Raw genomic sequence first — 13,794 nt, 5'->3', positions numbered from 1 at the left:
AAATATACTAAAATACAAAATACAAAACTAACTAACACTTAATCTAAATCAATTCTAAAAACAGTATCCACATAGTGGTGATTAATCAATCTAAAGGCGCTTGCAATGACTGAGGTAGGGACAGAGCCTGTGATTCTCTGTGCATAGTAAGGGTTACAAGTCAAGTGAAATTAAAACTGATTACTGTCAAAGCAAGTTCAGACTGGTAGTCATAATTTTTAAACCTAAGCTGTGTGCCTGACTTATAGAAACTCCCACTCTCCCCTACCACTTATGTGTTACTGTACCTGAACTATTTACTTCTACTTAAATTTTAAAAAATATGTGTGAGTATGTGAGAATCCCCAAAGTGCTTGAATCTGGCCCCAGACCCCAGAACCCAAACGATAGCAGCTTATTCAAAATGCTTCTGCTAGTTTCTGGTCGGATGATCTTTTGCCTGGCATCAGTGAGAGTTTTGGCTGCTGATACAGTTGTCTTTTGTGAAAAAAAGTTTTTGCTGTCAAACAGCAAAAACTGGTTAACAGAAGCTCTAACTGAGACCCATATGGCATGAGATATTTAGGCTGACCGTTCCATATGTTTTCACCTCTATTACAGTGACTGGGGTTTGATGAATATATCTTTGGTAATCTTTGGTAATCTCAGAATGCTTCCACTATTTTTTCCTTTGAAGAGTCTGATAATTCCTCATTTGTTCTCTGTCTTTCTATGTTCTGACTACAGTACCCATGGTATTGTTTACGAAAGAGTTAGAAAATCAAGAAGCTCTGGAGGGGAAAGATGCCACTCTGTGTTGCACAACATCCTGTGAAGATGCCAAAGTCACCTGGAGGAAAGGTTTGGTGGCACTGGAAGAGGGCAAAAAGTATTCCATCCAAAAGGAAGGCACAACTCATACACTGGTAGTGCACATTGTGAAAGTGGACGACAGCGGTGAATACATTTGTGACACAGGAGAAAAACAAAGCAAAGCTACATTAATGGTCAAAGGTAATCATTTATTATGTTGATTCTTCTCATTTTATTTTACATTATTTTTTTTAATAAGATCATTCTCTCAAAACACAGGTTAGATATGTGTGACAGTATGTTGGATTTTCAATTAGCAATTACAAATGACACCAGACACCCCCCTACCCTTGGCAAATGTCTCATAAAGGGTAGATTTTGCCCCAACAGTTGGTGCTTTTGCTCCCTTACTTCTACACAAATACAGGCCTAATGGAAGCCTTTTGCACACCTTTCTTCCATCCATGTCCAGAACGTGTGCTTATCACTCGGGGCATACAGAATGTTGCTGTTACTGTCGGTGAGAATGCGCATTTCAGTTGTGAACTTTCCCAAGAGGGGGTGACTCATGTTCAGTGGTGGTTGAGCTCCAACCATCTACAGAACAATGATCTGAATCAGATCAGCTGCCAGGGCAGAGAGCACCACTTAGTGCTAAGAATGGTCACACCAGATGAATCAGGTGATGTGGCATTTGTTGTCGGTGAAGAGAAAAGTGTGGCCTACCTTCTTGTGCAAGACAAGCCCAAAGGTAATTGAAGGCCTGATGGTTGTTTTTTTCCATCAGTTGTCTTCATGTTGCATGTCTATGGCACTATGCACTGTATAGCCTGCCTCTAGTCTTTGGTCACCATTCCATATTATATTCACTTCCATTCAGTTTAAATAGAATGTAGATTTGCTTTGGCTGCCACATTGCTTTTCCTAACATGATTTGCCCTTGTTGGACAATGAAAGATATAGTTGAAGTGGAGTAACACATTTGACTTTTCACAGCATTCTCTCACAATTTTTTTTAAATTGATACATTTATTCACCAATTACACAGTGGGCCAAGGGCCAACGCTGTAGAGGGAGATTCCAAGTTTTTGTAAATAAGTTCTAAAGTGTTCATCAAACAAGTTAAAAAATGTAGCCACTCACACTTCTTGCACAGTACAACTTTGAAGTAAATAAAAGGAATAGTAAATGAGAAAGTTGAAATGAATAATAAAACAATGATAAAAATGATAACACAGATTAAAAAATGGTCAAATGAATGAAAACGTACGTAAAAATGGTCAAAAGGATGAAAAAAAGGTCAGGGGATAGATAGTTAAAAAAGATAAGTCGTAAGGCTTCTTTTGAAAGTGTTTACTGACTGTGCCATTCTCAGCTCCAGTGGCGGGCAGTGACCATATACATTAGAAGCTGCCCGGCACACACTACACCACATATCTACACATATTTGCCCAATCAGGACTAGATGTAGGCTACTAACACATTTGTAATTTCCTTGCAACATGCACATAAACACGGCAAACACTCATAAACACGGCATGGTATGTACAAACAGGCCACACTTGGGTAAAAGAATGGCAAGTTGTGCTTTTCAGTGTCATACATAGCGGGTCAGGGGCAAAGTGGGGGTTTGACCTAAAACGATTGGAGAAAAAGCGTAAAATATGTCTAATTATGTATGTACCAAAACTGTGTGTGAGAGCGCACGTCTGTTTTGTGGTGAAATATTTCTGACTAAATAACAGATGTAATCCTAATTGTAATTAAATGTGTCAATAAGAGAAATATTCAAAGACAACAGAATCGACATTACTATGTCAAAGCAACCTTAACTTCCGTTGGCCTTTCTAATGTCTTACTTTCACTTTCACGTCATCAACTTAAACTTTCTTACCTGCTAGATTTGGCTTATAGGGTTAGCACAGCGTGTGCTTTCTGCAGTTAGGCAATGGCCCTGTTTACGCTGCATTCACAATTGTACATAAATCAAGCTGTCAGTGTTTTCATTGTAAAGGTCTTTTATTTTTATTTAAAGGATTTTTCACATAGATATCTGATTCTCGAGGTCACCGAGCACTGTTGGTACAAAAAAACCCTCTTGATTTTAAAGATGTAGCACTGCAGCTACCTAGCTGCTCTAGCTGTTGGTTGCAGCAACATGGAACATATAGCTTGAAGGATAGTGCTCCTGCGCTGTCATGCCATAGACTTCTTGTTGGATTTTGATCAGGGCTTTGACCAGGACCAGGACTTGAGTGATTCTAGAACAGAGGTACTCAAATATGCGTTCCAAAGTTTTAGGTAGACTACAGAACTCAAAAAAGAGCCGGTAAATCCACATCATCCAAGTCTCAAACTATGAGACATGTATAACTGTGTTGCTGTTTATTATCTTCATGCCTTCAGCAGGAGGACCAGGCAGAAACCTGGTCAAGAAAAGCTTTTTGGCAGCTCATGATTAATGCGATTTGCTCGGTCCTGCTCGGTCCTGAATCTCATCACGATTGACAAATTTAATGCTGCCAGCCAGGTCTATTTTCCTGTCCCCTCAGTCTAAAACTCCACCACTACTGCTACGTCGACGTAACTTGTGAATTGTGAAAAGCCCGTAAAAGTCCTTTGCAAAACTCACAAGTGTAAGGGAAAAGCTAGTGAATTCAGCACTCCATAGACATATATTGATAACTGGATGATATTTGAAATACTTTTTAAGTGAAAATACAAGCATTTATAAAACATCTCTTTCTGCCAGGACTTTTGCGGGCTTTTCCAAATCACAGAATTGACGTTGACGTAGCGGTAGCAGCATTACATTAATACACAGGATTAGATGTTAAAATCCCTTGTGCCAAAATCCAAGGTAAAAACACATTCAGAAGCCCCTGCTCAAGTTTAACTTTAGAAAGCACACTACCCACAAATCCGCCAACAAATGGTCACAAGCACAATGCAAATGGCCTATCCAACAGCAGTAGCCTATATAGTATGCGGCATGTCATTGGGGTTATCAAGTGGGCACCCTCATTCACCGATGTTTCGTTAAGTTAGGCCCACGACACCTCATGAAGGCTTAACAGTGAAACCAGCGTCCTGGAGACACTCCCCTCCATGCTACCACCATATTACCACATTGAAATATCCAATACTCAAAATACTCTTAACCAGCCCAGGCATGGTCTAAGTTGGCTAGGTCGGTCCGTCCCGTTGATGTGGACTGAACCATAAACCATAAAGAACCTTAGCCAAGTACCATCACCCTAGGCACAGCCGATCACAAACACAAAACAAATTAGCCAGTTAGCTTAGCCCATTATCTTAGGCCCCATCCCAAACACAAAACAAATTAGCCAGCAGTTAGCAGTTAGCTTACGCCCCATGCTGCCCCATATTACCACAACAAGCATCCAAATACCCTTAACCAACCTAGGCATGGTTTAAGTTGGCTAGGTCGGTCCGTCCCGTTGATGTGGACTGAACCATAAAGAACCTTAGCCAAGTACCATCAACCTAGGCACAGTCCATCACAAACACAAAACAAATGAGCCAGTTAGCTTACCTTAGCTTGCGCCCCAGGAAGGGTAACTTCTCCTTACCCACCACCAAAACAAATGAGCCAGTTAGCTTACCTTAGCTTGCGCCCCAGGAAGGGTAACTTCTCCTTACCCACGACCAAAACAAATGAGCCAGTTAGCTTACCTTAGCTTGCGCCCCAGGAAGGGTAACTTCTCCTTACCCACAACCATTCGCTTGCCCGTTCTGCTGCTAAGGACATGTTACTAACCACCTGCCTTAGACTTCGACCACAAATGCCCAATTCAGACAGCAAGCCAATAGCAGATCTGGCCACAAACCCACGTGCACCGATTTCAATAGGCCTTAATCGTGCACTCCAACCTCGCTTAGCTGCCTCCTCTGCTATTTCAGTATATTTAGCTCTCTTCAGCTCATTGGCCACTTCCACTCTGTCTTCCCAAGGAACAGTGAGTTCAATGAAGTAAACTATCTTCTCTGAATCCGACCATAGAATTACGTCAGGACGTAGCTTAGTACTCACTATATGTGGAGGTACCGCCATCTGCTGGCCAAGATCAACCTTCATTTCCCAGCCCGCCCCATTTTTCAACTGGCCGGTTTTGCACCTGGCCTTCGCGGAACAAGGTTTATCCCCCTGACGTACAAAGTTAATTTGCCTTACCCCTTTACTAGCTGCTAATGAATTGACTTGAGCAGAGAGTAGAAGCTATTAGGCTATATTTTATTTAAATAAACTCCTGGTGTAGGCTACTTACAAACTTTCCAATGCCTCGTTTTATGAATACAGACCCTTTTTGTACTACTGTAGAAGTTTGGTAATATTCCGGACATTATTAGTGGGATAGTTTACGAGATAAGTATAAGTATATATACTCTTTTGATCCCGTGATTGAATCCGTGAATTAGTGAAACACACTGCACATAGTGAACACACAGTGAGGTGAAGCATACACTAATCCCGGCGCAGTGAGCTGCCTGCAACAACAGCGGCGCTCGGGGAGCAGTGAGGGGTTAGGTACCTTGCTCAAGAGCACTTCAGCCATGGCCCACTGGTCGGGGTTCGAACCGGCAACCCTCCGGCTACAAGTCCGAAGCGCTAACCAGTAGGCCACGGCTGCCCCCAAACACATATAGATACACTTTTGGTTCCAAAAGTGCTAACGCTAAGCCATTGAGCTGATACATAGACTGATGGCGCAAACTCGACCAATGTTCGACCAAAGAAAAAAAGCTTCTGGGGGTGTGTTTGGCTCGCGGTCATCGTGCAAATGACCCTAGGGTGAAATTAACTCCGAACCATTGCTTTAAATCACTGGCTTATTTTTTCACCTCTTATACCAACACCTCAGTTCGAGCCATTGAGCTCTAGATTTTCTTGGTCAACGCCTGGACTTTTGTTTCTTGTATCAATGCCTGGACTTTTGGATCTTGTATCAACACCTGGAAATTTGTTCTCTGCATTTTACCCATCGGGTGGGGGGGGGGCGGGGGGTGTAATGTACACACATTCATACACATTCGGGCAGCCGTGGCCTACTGGTTAGGGCTTCGGGCTTGTAACCGAAGGGTTGCCGGTTCGATCCCCGACCAGTAGGAAAAATGTGGGCGGGGGAAGTGGTTGAGCACTGCTTTCACATGCCCACATCCATGGCTCAAGTGCCCTTGAGCAAGGCACCTAACCCACTCACTACTCCCCGAGCGCTGCTGTAGCAGGCAGGTCACTGCTCCAGGTTGGTGTGTGCTTCACCTCACTGTGTGTTTACTGTGTCCTGTGTGTGTGTCACTAATTCACGGATAGGGATAAATGCAGAGACCAAATTTCCCTCACAGGATCAAAAGAGTATATATACTTACTTATACGTACTTACTTACACACTCAGAGCAGTGAGTTCACTAGGAGCATACACTGTACATACACACTCGAAGCAGTTGGCAGGCCTTGGGAGTTAGATGCATTGTTCAAGCCCCATTATCCAAAATACAGATTTTACATAGCATCAGTATGGCAGACCTCCACGTGGTACATTGGACCAGGACAATTCCACACTATTATTTATTCACTAATTCACACAAATTGCAGTGAAAAGCCATAAACATACGTTCATGATTATAAATTACTTACTCATAACTAATATTTCATGGCACTTGCTTGATGAATGGTTTATTGGTGGGTAGGTGTAGTCAAGTTTTATGTATAACTTGTTGCCTTTTGAAATTCTTTCATGAAGATAGGCTACAGGTTAATCAAAGCTACATACAAGCACATAGATTGCATTAAACTGGCCAATGCTAATGTGAACCAAATGAGTGACACTCCCTCCCATTAAAGACAAAGCTATTTTAGCTATAGTCTCCAAAGTGTATTATTCATCATAGCCCATAAACAACAATTAAATGGTGCCATCTTTTTTGCCATTAAAATAATATTACCCGACATAAATTATATCATCCTTTCATAGCTAAATTAATGCTAGCTCTGCTGAAGTTTCTCTATGTTGCTTTTTCATAGGAACATAGATTGAATGTTTGTGATGAATGTTTTGAATGTTGTCTCTACATTAAAGTATAACACCAGTGAAAATTGACCCCAGGGTCTTGTTCTGCATTAAAACACATCACATAAGCCGTGGAGACAGTATTTTTTGTTGATCAACCACTACAGAGCTTGCCCCGGTATACGCTATAGACCCAAATCGCAAACAGTGGATTAGCTAAGGGCGGTGAGCCAAACACTTCCCAAATAGCATTATTTAACCAGTAATATTGTTCAAAGCAGCACCAAACCTCGTCAGTAGCTTGCGCAGGGTCCCTACACATAAAACAAAGCACCCAAGTAGTTAGCGAACTGTCCCCCTACCAGCTCCTCGAAGGAAAGTCTGTATCAGTCGATTATTGATTGCAATGCAAAACGAAGGCACCCATTAAAGATTTGTTCCAGAAAAATATGAGTATTCTTTATTGTTTTTACCGTCTGTTATTAACTTATATTTGGCCAAACAGCCACAAACAACAATGCACTGTATACTCGTTTTTTCTGGAACAAATCTTCAATGGGCTTCCTCGTTCTGCATTGCATAAAATGAAATTCAAAAGGAACATATTTTTTCCAAAAAACAATAAAATTTCTCTCCTTAAACAGTTGATATGTGGTCTTTGAACAATTCTTGACCCCCAATAATAAGAAAAAGCCCTCATTTACAAAACAAACATACAACATAAAACAGGCATAGGACAGGCGTACGCTCATTTCCACGCAAAGCATGGTATTTCTCAATTTGAAAGTCTGTTACACTTATATCTCTATAGTTTCCCGGCTTCGTTGATGACACTCTGGCTGTCAAAATTAACAAGGTTTAGCTGGACTTGTAACGTCATTGTCTCAAGGTCAGAAATGTTTCTCTTTTGGATGTGTCATGCACCTCCATGTGGTAAATTCTAAGGACGAGGCCTCTAAAATGAGCATATACTGTATGGGGGTGTGATATTTGAATTACCTTGTTTCCAGCCGTCACATTTACCAACGCATGTTTATTCTTATGCTGGAGTTGGAGTGATATGAACATTTCATGAATCACACGTGAGCCCTGTCGTAAGAGGATTGACTGGTAGTAAACATTTGTAAATTGTGTGAATCTACAGTACATGCGAATCACAAAATACTTTTAGGAATTTATTTGAGATTAATACATTGATCCATTCCTTGACATTTCTTAATGAATCATTACATATATTTGTGAATCACCAGCCATTTGCTTATGAACTAGGAAACTAATCTGACCTCCAAAGTCTGGATTATACACCTTTAATGCAGGAGATGAGCAAAACACCATCAAGCGCTCTGTCAAAGTTAAAGGTTGTTCACTTAATTTAGTTTAACCTAAATTAATTCTATTTAGAGCAAAGCACCTTTCATGCTTTTCACTCTTCAGTTGTTACTCACATCATCTATCAGCAATGCTTCACTTGATTTTCCATTGAATCATCCATTCTGTTGAAGATAACCCTCTGAAATATTTCTCTCTTATCATATGTGTTGCACTCAGAAGCTCCAGCCTTTTTCCAGAAAGAGCTGAAGAATCAGGAAGCAACAGAGGGTGACAGTGTTACACTACGCTGTGAGCTCTCCAAACCAGGCGTTACAGTAGAGTGGAGAAAAGGAGGAGTAGTCCTTCAGAGTGGCAAGAAGTACACCATGAGTCAAGATCACCACATTCAGGAGCTCCTCATACATGACCTGGATCCTGAGGACAGTGGTTATTACACATGTGATGCAGGAGCACAGCTAACTACTGCCTCTGTGACAGTGCAAGGTAACAATGCTTAAATGGAAACAGCAGCAATAATTCAATGGCATGTCAGATAAAAGACATTGAATTATTTTGAATTGGAGAATCTGTTTTTAAACTCCTTTACATACTGACTTGGAGTGTACTGAAACTGAATGTAATCAATCAACCTCTGAAACGCCAAGAAAAGTGTTGATTATTTTTTTCCTATTGGCAAAAAAGAATTTTGATTTAGCCTTTAAAATTATAATATATTTAACATGGAATTTAAGTAAGGGATAACGGCCGCCGAGGTGTCCTGTTATACGGAATTAATGGACAAGGGCGAGGGGCAAAGAACTCCCCGACTCGCAGTCCATTCGACACACCTCGAAGGCCGTTATCCCTCTTATCACCCGGTTGCCACTGTAAAGCAAAGAAAACACGTGGTTCCGTTTAAAAAGAAGCTCACTAGTTCAGCATGTTGTACAACTTTCGTTGGCCCTACTGTATAACAGCGATAGCATGGACAGTTAGCTTGTTTACAGTTGATTCCATTGTTGCAAAGCCTGCCTCCAGGCTCAACCTTTGTCCTACTATCGTTGTTATAGTTACCATTCATAAGCATTGATATGGAACGGCGATTAAACTTTTTTTACTTCATAGGTGTCCCGTTATTCAGAATTAAAAGCCACCCCACCAGCCAATCAGAAAAGAGTATTTCTTCTCTCCGGGTGATAATGAAGACTAGAACTTTGGCCCTGAAAAAACAAACAACATTTTTGTTGATTATTTCTTTTAATTGAAACCAGTCCTTCCAATAAAACTAAACAGGCTTCCATGAGATTATCTCTTCCTCTTTTCACAATGACCATTATTCTGTCTACACCCATGTTTACCAATTGTATTGGATCTATGTTAATGATGATTTTGTACCTCTCATCAAACTCCTCCCCTTCCACATCAAGACAGAGAGTAGGTTCTATTTTAGTGATTTAAGCACATAGTCTGAAGCATAATGCACGCACACGTTCAGGGTGTGTCTGAATTCATTTTCACTATTTTTTAGGGATGCACCGATCCGATTTTTTCTGTCTCGATACCAATACCGATGCCTGGGCTTTGTGTATCGGTCGATATCCGATACCGATCCAATATCATCGTTGAATTGATAAACTGTATACCTCACCATGAGAAAGAGATTAAAGGCATCAGGCTTGACTTAAACATTACTTTCCCTAACTAAACCTTTATTTCCTAAGACAAAATGTAACAAAATAACAAATGTAATGAACTGCTGTTGTTATTGTTATTATTATTATTATTATTATTATTATTATTAAAATATAAACAATTGTGCACCAGCAGCAACTTGGAGCAGCATTCAAGTTCACAGTTCACAAATCTAACAAGCAAACATAAAGCACATAAATACATACAACATTTTTCTTCCACCAAAAAACAGCTTTGTGCAGATAAAAATCCCATGCTAGTGATACACTGTGTGCAAAATTATTAGGCAAGTTGTATTTCTGAAGATTAATTGAATAGTTGAACAAATACAATGATGTCAGTCAATCAAAAATGTTAATGAACCTCAAACCTGAATATTTAGCAAAGGGAAAGTGAGTTTTGGCTTTCTCAGGGGAAAATCTATGTGTGCAGAATTATTAGGCAACTATTGGTGTGCAGAATTATTATGCAACTAAATAAGAAACTAAAATGTTCCCACCCCACTTGTTTATTTTCATTTCTAAGAGTAAGAATAAACAAAATAAACAACTCAAAATGTACAAATAAACACTTCTGACATTTCATGAAATATTCAGCGACCAATATAGCCACCCTTCTTTTCAAAACTGTCATGATCCTTCCATCCATGAAGTCTGTTAATTTTTTGATCTGTTGATGATGAACATTTTGTCCAGCAGCAACCACAGCTTCCCAAATGCTGTTCAAAGGGGTGTACTGTCTTCCCTCACTGTAAATCTCACATTTAAGAAGGGTCCACAAGTTCTCAATGGGTTTAGGTCAGGTGAAGAAGGGGGCCATGTCATTATTCTGACATCTTTAAAGTCTTTGCTGGCTAGCCACTCAATGGAGTACTTGGATGCATGTGATTGAGCATTGTCCTGCATAAAAAACATGGCCTTCTTGAAGGATGTAGTTTTTTCTGTACCACTGCTTGAAGAAAGTATCTTCTGAAAACTGGCAGTAGTTTTGGGAGTTGATTTTAAGTCCATCTTCAACCCGAAAAGGTCCAACTAGCTCATCCTTAACAATAGCAGCCCATACCAGTACCCCACCTCCACCTTGCTGGCGTCTGACTAAGTGGAGCTCTGTGCCCATTAGTGATCCAGCCACGGGCCCATCCGTCTGGTCCGTCAAGAGTCACTCTCATTTCATCTGTCCATAAAACCGTTGAAAAATCTGTCTTCAGATATTTCTTGGCCCAGTCTTGACATTAAACGAATGAGTCTTAAGTGGTGGTCGTGTTTCAGCCTTCCTTACCTGGGCCATGTCTCTGAGCACTGAACACCTTGTACTTCTGGACACTCCAGGTAGGTTGCATTTCTGGAATAAGGCCGCACTGGAGGTCAATGGGTTCCTGGTAACTTCATGTTTAATTATTCTCACGTCTCTAGCAGTTATTCTGCGCCTTTTTTTCTCCACACGTTTCTTGCAACCCTTTTGACTATTTGCAACAAAACGTTTGATTATTCGGTGATCACGCCTCAATATCTTTGCTTCTTCAAGAGTGCTGCATCCCTGTGAAAGGCATTTTAAATTTTTTTGCTTTTCAGAGTCTGTTAAATCTTTTTTTTGGCCCATTTTGTCTGAGGTAAAGAAGCTGCCTAATAATTATGCACACCTTGATTGTAGGGTGTTGATCACTTTAGGCCACACCCTCCCTCATTACACAAATACACATCAAATGATGATACATAAATCCAATTAGCAGTCAGGTTTATATAGGTTGGAGTTGGAAATATGCATAAAAATGATGATAAGGTCAAAATACTCACTTGCCTAATAATTGTGCACACGGTGTATATGTTAAAACACCCCTGCAAAAATGGTTCACGGCATTAATCACCCGTGAAACCCCTCTATTTACCCATAGTGGTGCAGTTCGATTTCCCCACGAGAAGCGAGAACCTAGGAAGTTCATACGGAGTTTGAACAAGTTTGAATGGTGGTAAATAAAACGGTAAACGGAGTTGTACGCTTAAACTAATAAATGATAAGTTTTGCATTTCTTGATACCAGGCGAAGTTTATACAGATAACAGATGAAAATGACAATGTATTTGGTTTAAGTAGGCCTATTTTGTGTTGAACATCACGTATTCCATGTGTTACCTAAAAATGTGTGATGATCGTAATTAATCTATGGCAAATGGTGGTTAACAACATCATGAATAGTAAAACAGAAATATAAAGCCTGGCAAACTGTAATGACAATGATGTGGCTTAATGACAAACACCAAAAGTAATTGGCAGCAGGCTAGTTGAACGCTGTGTGAAAATAAATGGATCGGTCCATGGATCTGCTCAATTTTCCGATCCCCGATCCAGCTATTTTGTCAATATCGGGGCCAATATCCAATCTTAATATCGGATCGGTGCACCCCTACTATTTTTACAGTCTTAAAAATTGTCTCTTCGCCAAGCACATAGTTCAAAAGGGTTGTTCTTATGTTTCTTAATTAATCATGGGTGTGTTTTGGGTGTAACATCCATTAGCTTGAAAAAAAGCAATACTTCACACAGTAACATTTAAATGACTGAATAAAAATCCTAAGCACATTCATTCAAGCAGACCAGTCGTGTTGCCTGGGACTCGTTGCTGTCTCGCCAATTGTTGCATTTTGTGACAGCGTGCCTAGCTGTGGATTACATGTGCCTTTCACTTTAGACCAGGTTTTTCTTGGTCAGTGGCATTATCATTTCTAGTGGCGTTAAAATAGCGATTTTTGATCATGCGCCTGACCACACCTATTTATTTAATTGACACGCCCATGGGTGTGCAATGTTCATTTGACAACTGGTGAACTCAAGCGCTTGGTGGAAAAAATATTACTGCATATGGTGTAAGATAGGAGCAAGACTTACGTGGCACTTGGCGCCACAATACGCTGGGTGTAAGATAGGGTCCAGTAAGTTGACATCGAAAAGTACTGGCATCGAAAAAGACTTGTAGTATATAAAAAGTTCAAAAATAAAAGATTTATGTAATTTAAAAGGCCCATCAGAATAAACAACAGCAAAAAAGAACATATTTTCAGTGCCCGAAGTTAGATTACAAGTTCTTCAATGTCAAAGTTCTGTTTTTCATTTTAGTTTAAGTCTGTGTTTTAGCTCCATAACCATTTTTAGATTTTTCGTATTTATTATATGATATTTTTATATAATTAATTGATAGTTTTTCTGTTAATTGATGGTTTTCTGTTAAAAAGGAAGATGCTTCTGGAATTACAGTGATGATGAAATAGTGCACTTAGTGGACATTTGATTTCTTTAACCATTCTTTTTTCATAATTTTTTTAACGTGATTGTGAACATTATCCGAGCATAACATGTTATTATTATAGGTCTAGAACCATTTCAGTTATCTCAAAGCAAAGACCACAGACTGCATCATTAAATCACTCAGATTCTCTAATATCAAGGAATCCTTTCAATAGCCATATGAATAGACATGAGCTCCACTATGTAGCTGAGTAATGCTGTTATTAGTTTTAAAGACAGACAGTGTGGTATTTTTGCTGAGTGTCCTGTGTCTTACTCTGCAGCGGATGAAGTGCAGATAGTTTCAGGTTTGCACAACACTGACATCTTCGCGGGTGAGCAGGCTGTGTTTTCCTGCCATCTATCTGGCCAGGCACCTGGCAAAGTTCAGTGGTGGCTGGATGGCACTCAGCTGGATCACAGGCACTTCTGTGAGATTGGGGTGCTGCATGGCCATATCTACACTCTCAGCTTTAAGAACCTTGCCCCTGATGACTCAGGAAATGTCACTTTTAAAGCAGGCAGCCTGGTGTCTTCCGCAAAACTCTTGGTTAAAGGTATTGTTGGTGGAAAATGTTATGGTGGTATTAAGTGGAGTTGAGCAGTACTTTTCTTGTGACATTGTAAAATAAAGAAACTGAATATTATGATTTGGAACTATCTATGAAACTTAATACTAGTACATTGATTTC

General features: G+C 40.1%; 1 protein-coding gene across 1 annotated transcript in view; it reads left to right on the top strand.

Moving 5' to 3' along the window:
• obscnb (obscurin, cytoskeletal calmodulin and titin-interacting RhoGEF b) overlaps window positions 1-13,794 on the top strand; it is a 190,823-nt gene that overhangs the window by 102,093 nt on the left and 74,936 nt on the right. The window contains exons 41-43 of the mRNA XM_076293385.1: window positions 727-993; window positions 8,370-8,636; window positions 13,387-13,659. Of these exons, the coding sequence (XP_076149500.1) occupies window positions 727-993; window positions 8,370-8,636; window positions 13,387-13,659 (807 nt within the window). The remainder of the gene's footprint in view (window positions 1-726; window positions 994-8,369; window positions 8,637-13,386; window positions 13,660-13,794) is intronic.

The sequence above is a fragment of the Alosa pseudoharengus genome, unplaced genomic scaffold (genome assembly GCF_046254945.1).
Source record: "Alosa pseudoharengus isolate Yale_2024_CS ecotype anadromous, Long Island Sound unplaced genomic scaffold, YU_APseudo_1.1 YU_APseudo_1.1_scf_2, whole genome shotgun sequence".
Classification (NCBI taxonomy): domain Eukaryota; kingdom Metazoa; phylum Chordata; class Actinopteri; order Clupeiformes; family Clupeidae; genus Alosa; species Alosa pseudoharengus.
Note: the sequence above shows the minus strand (reverse complement) of the source record. Positions and strands in the feature narration are given on the sequence as shown.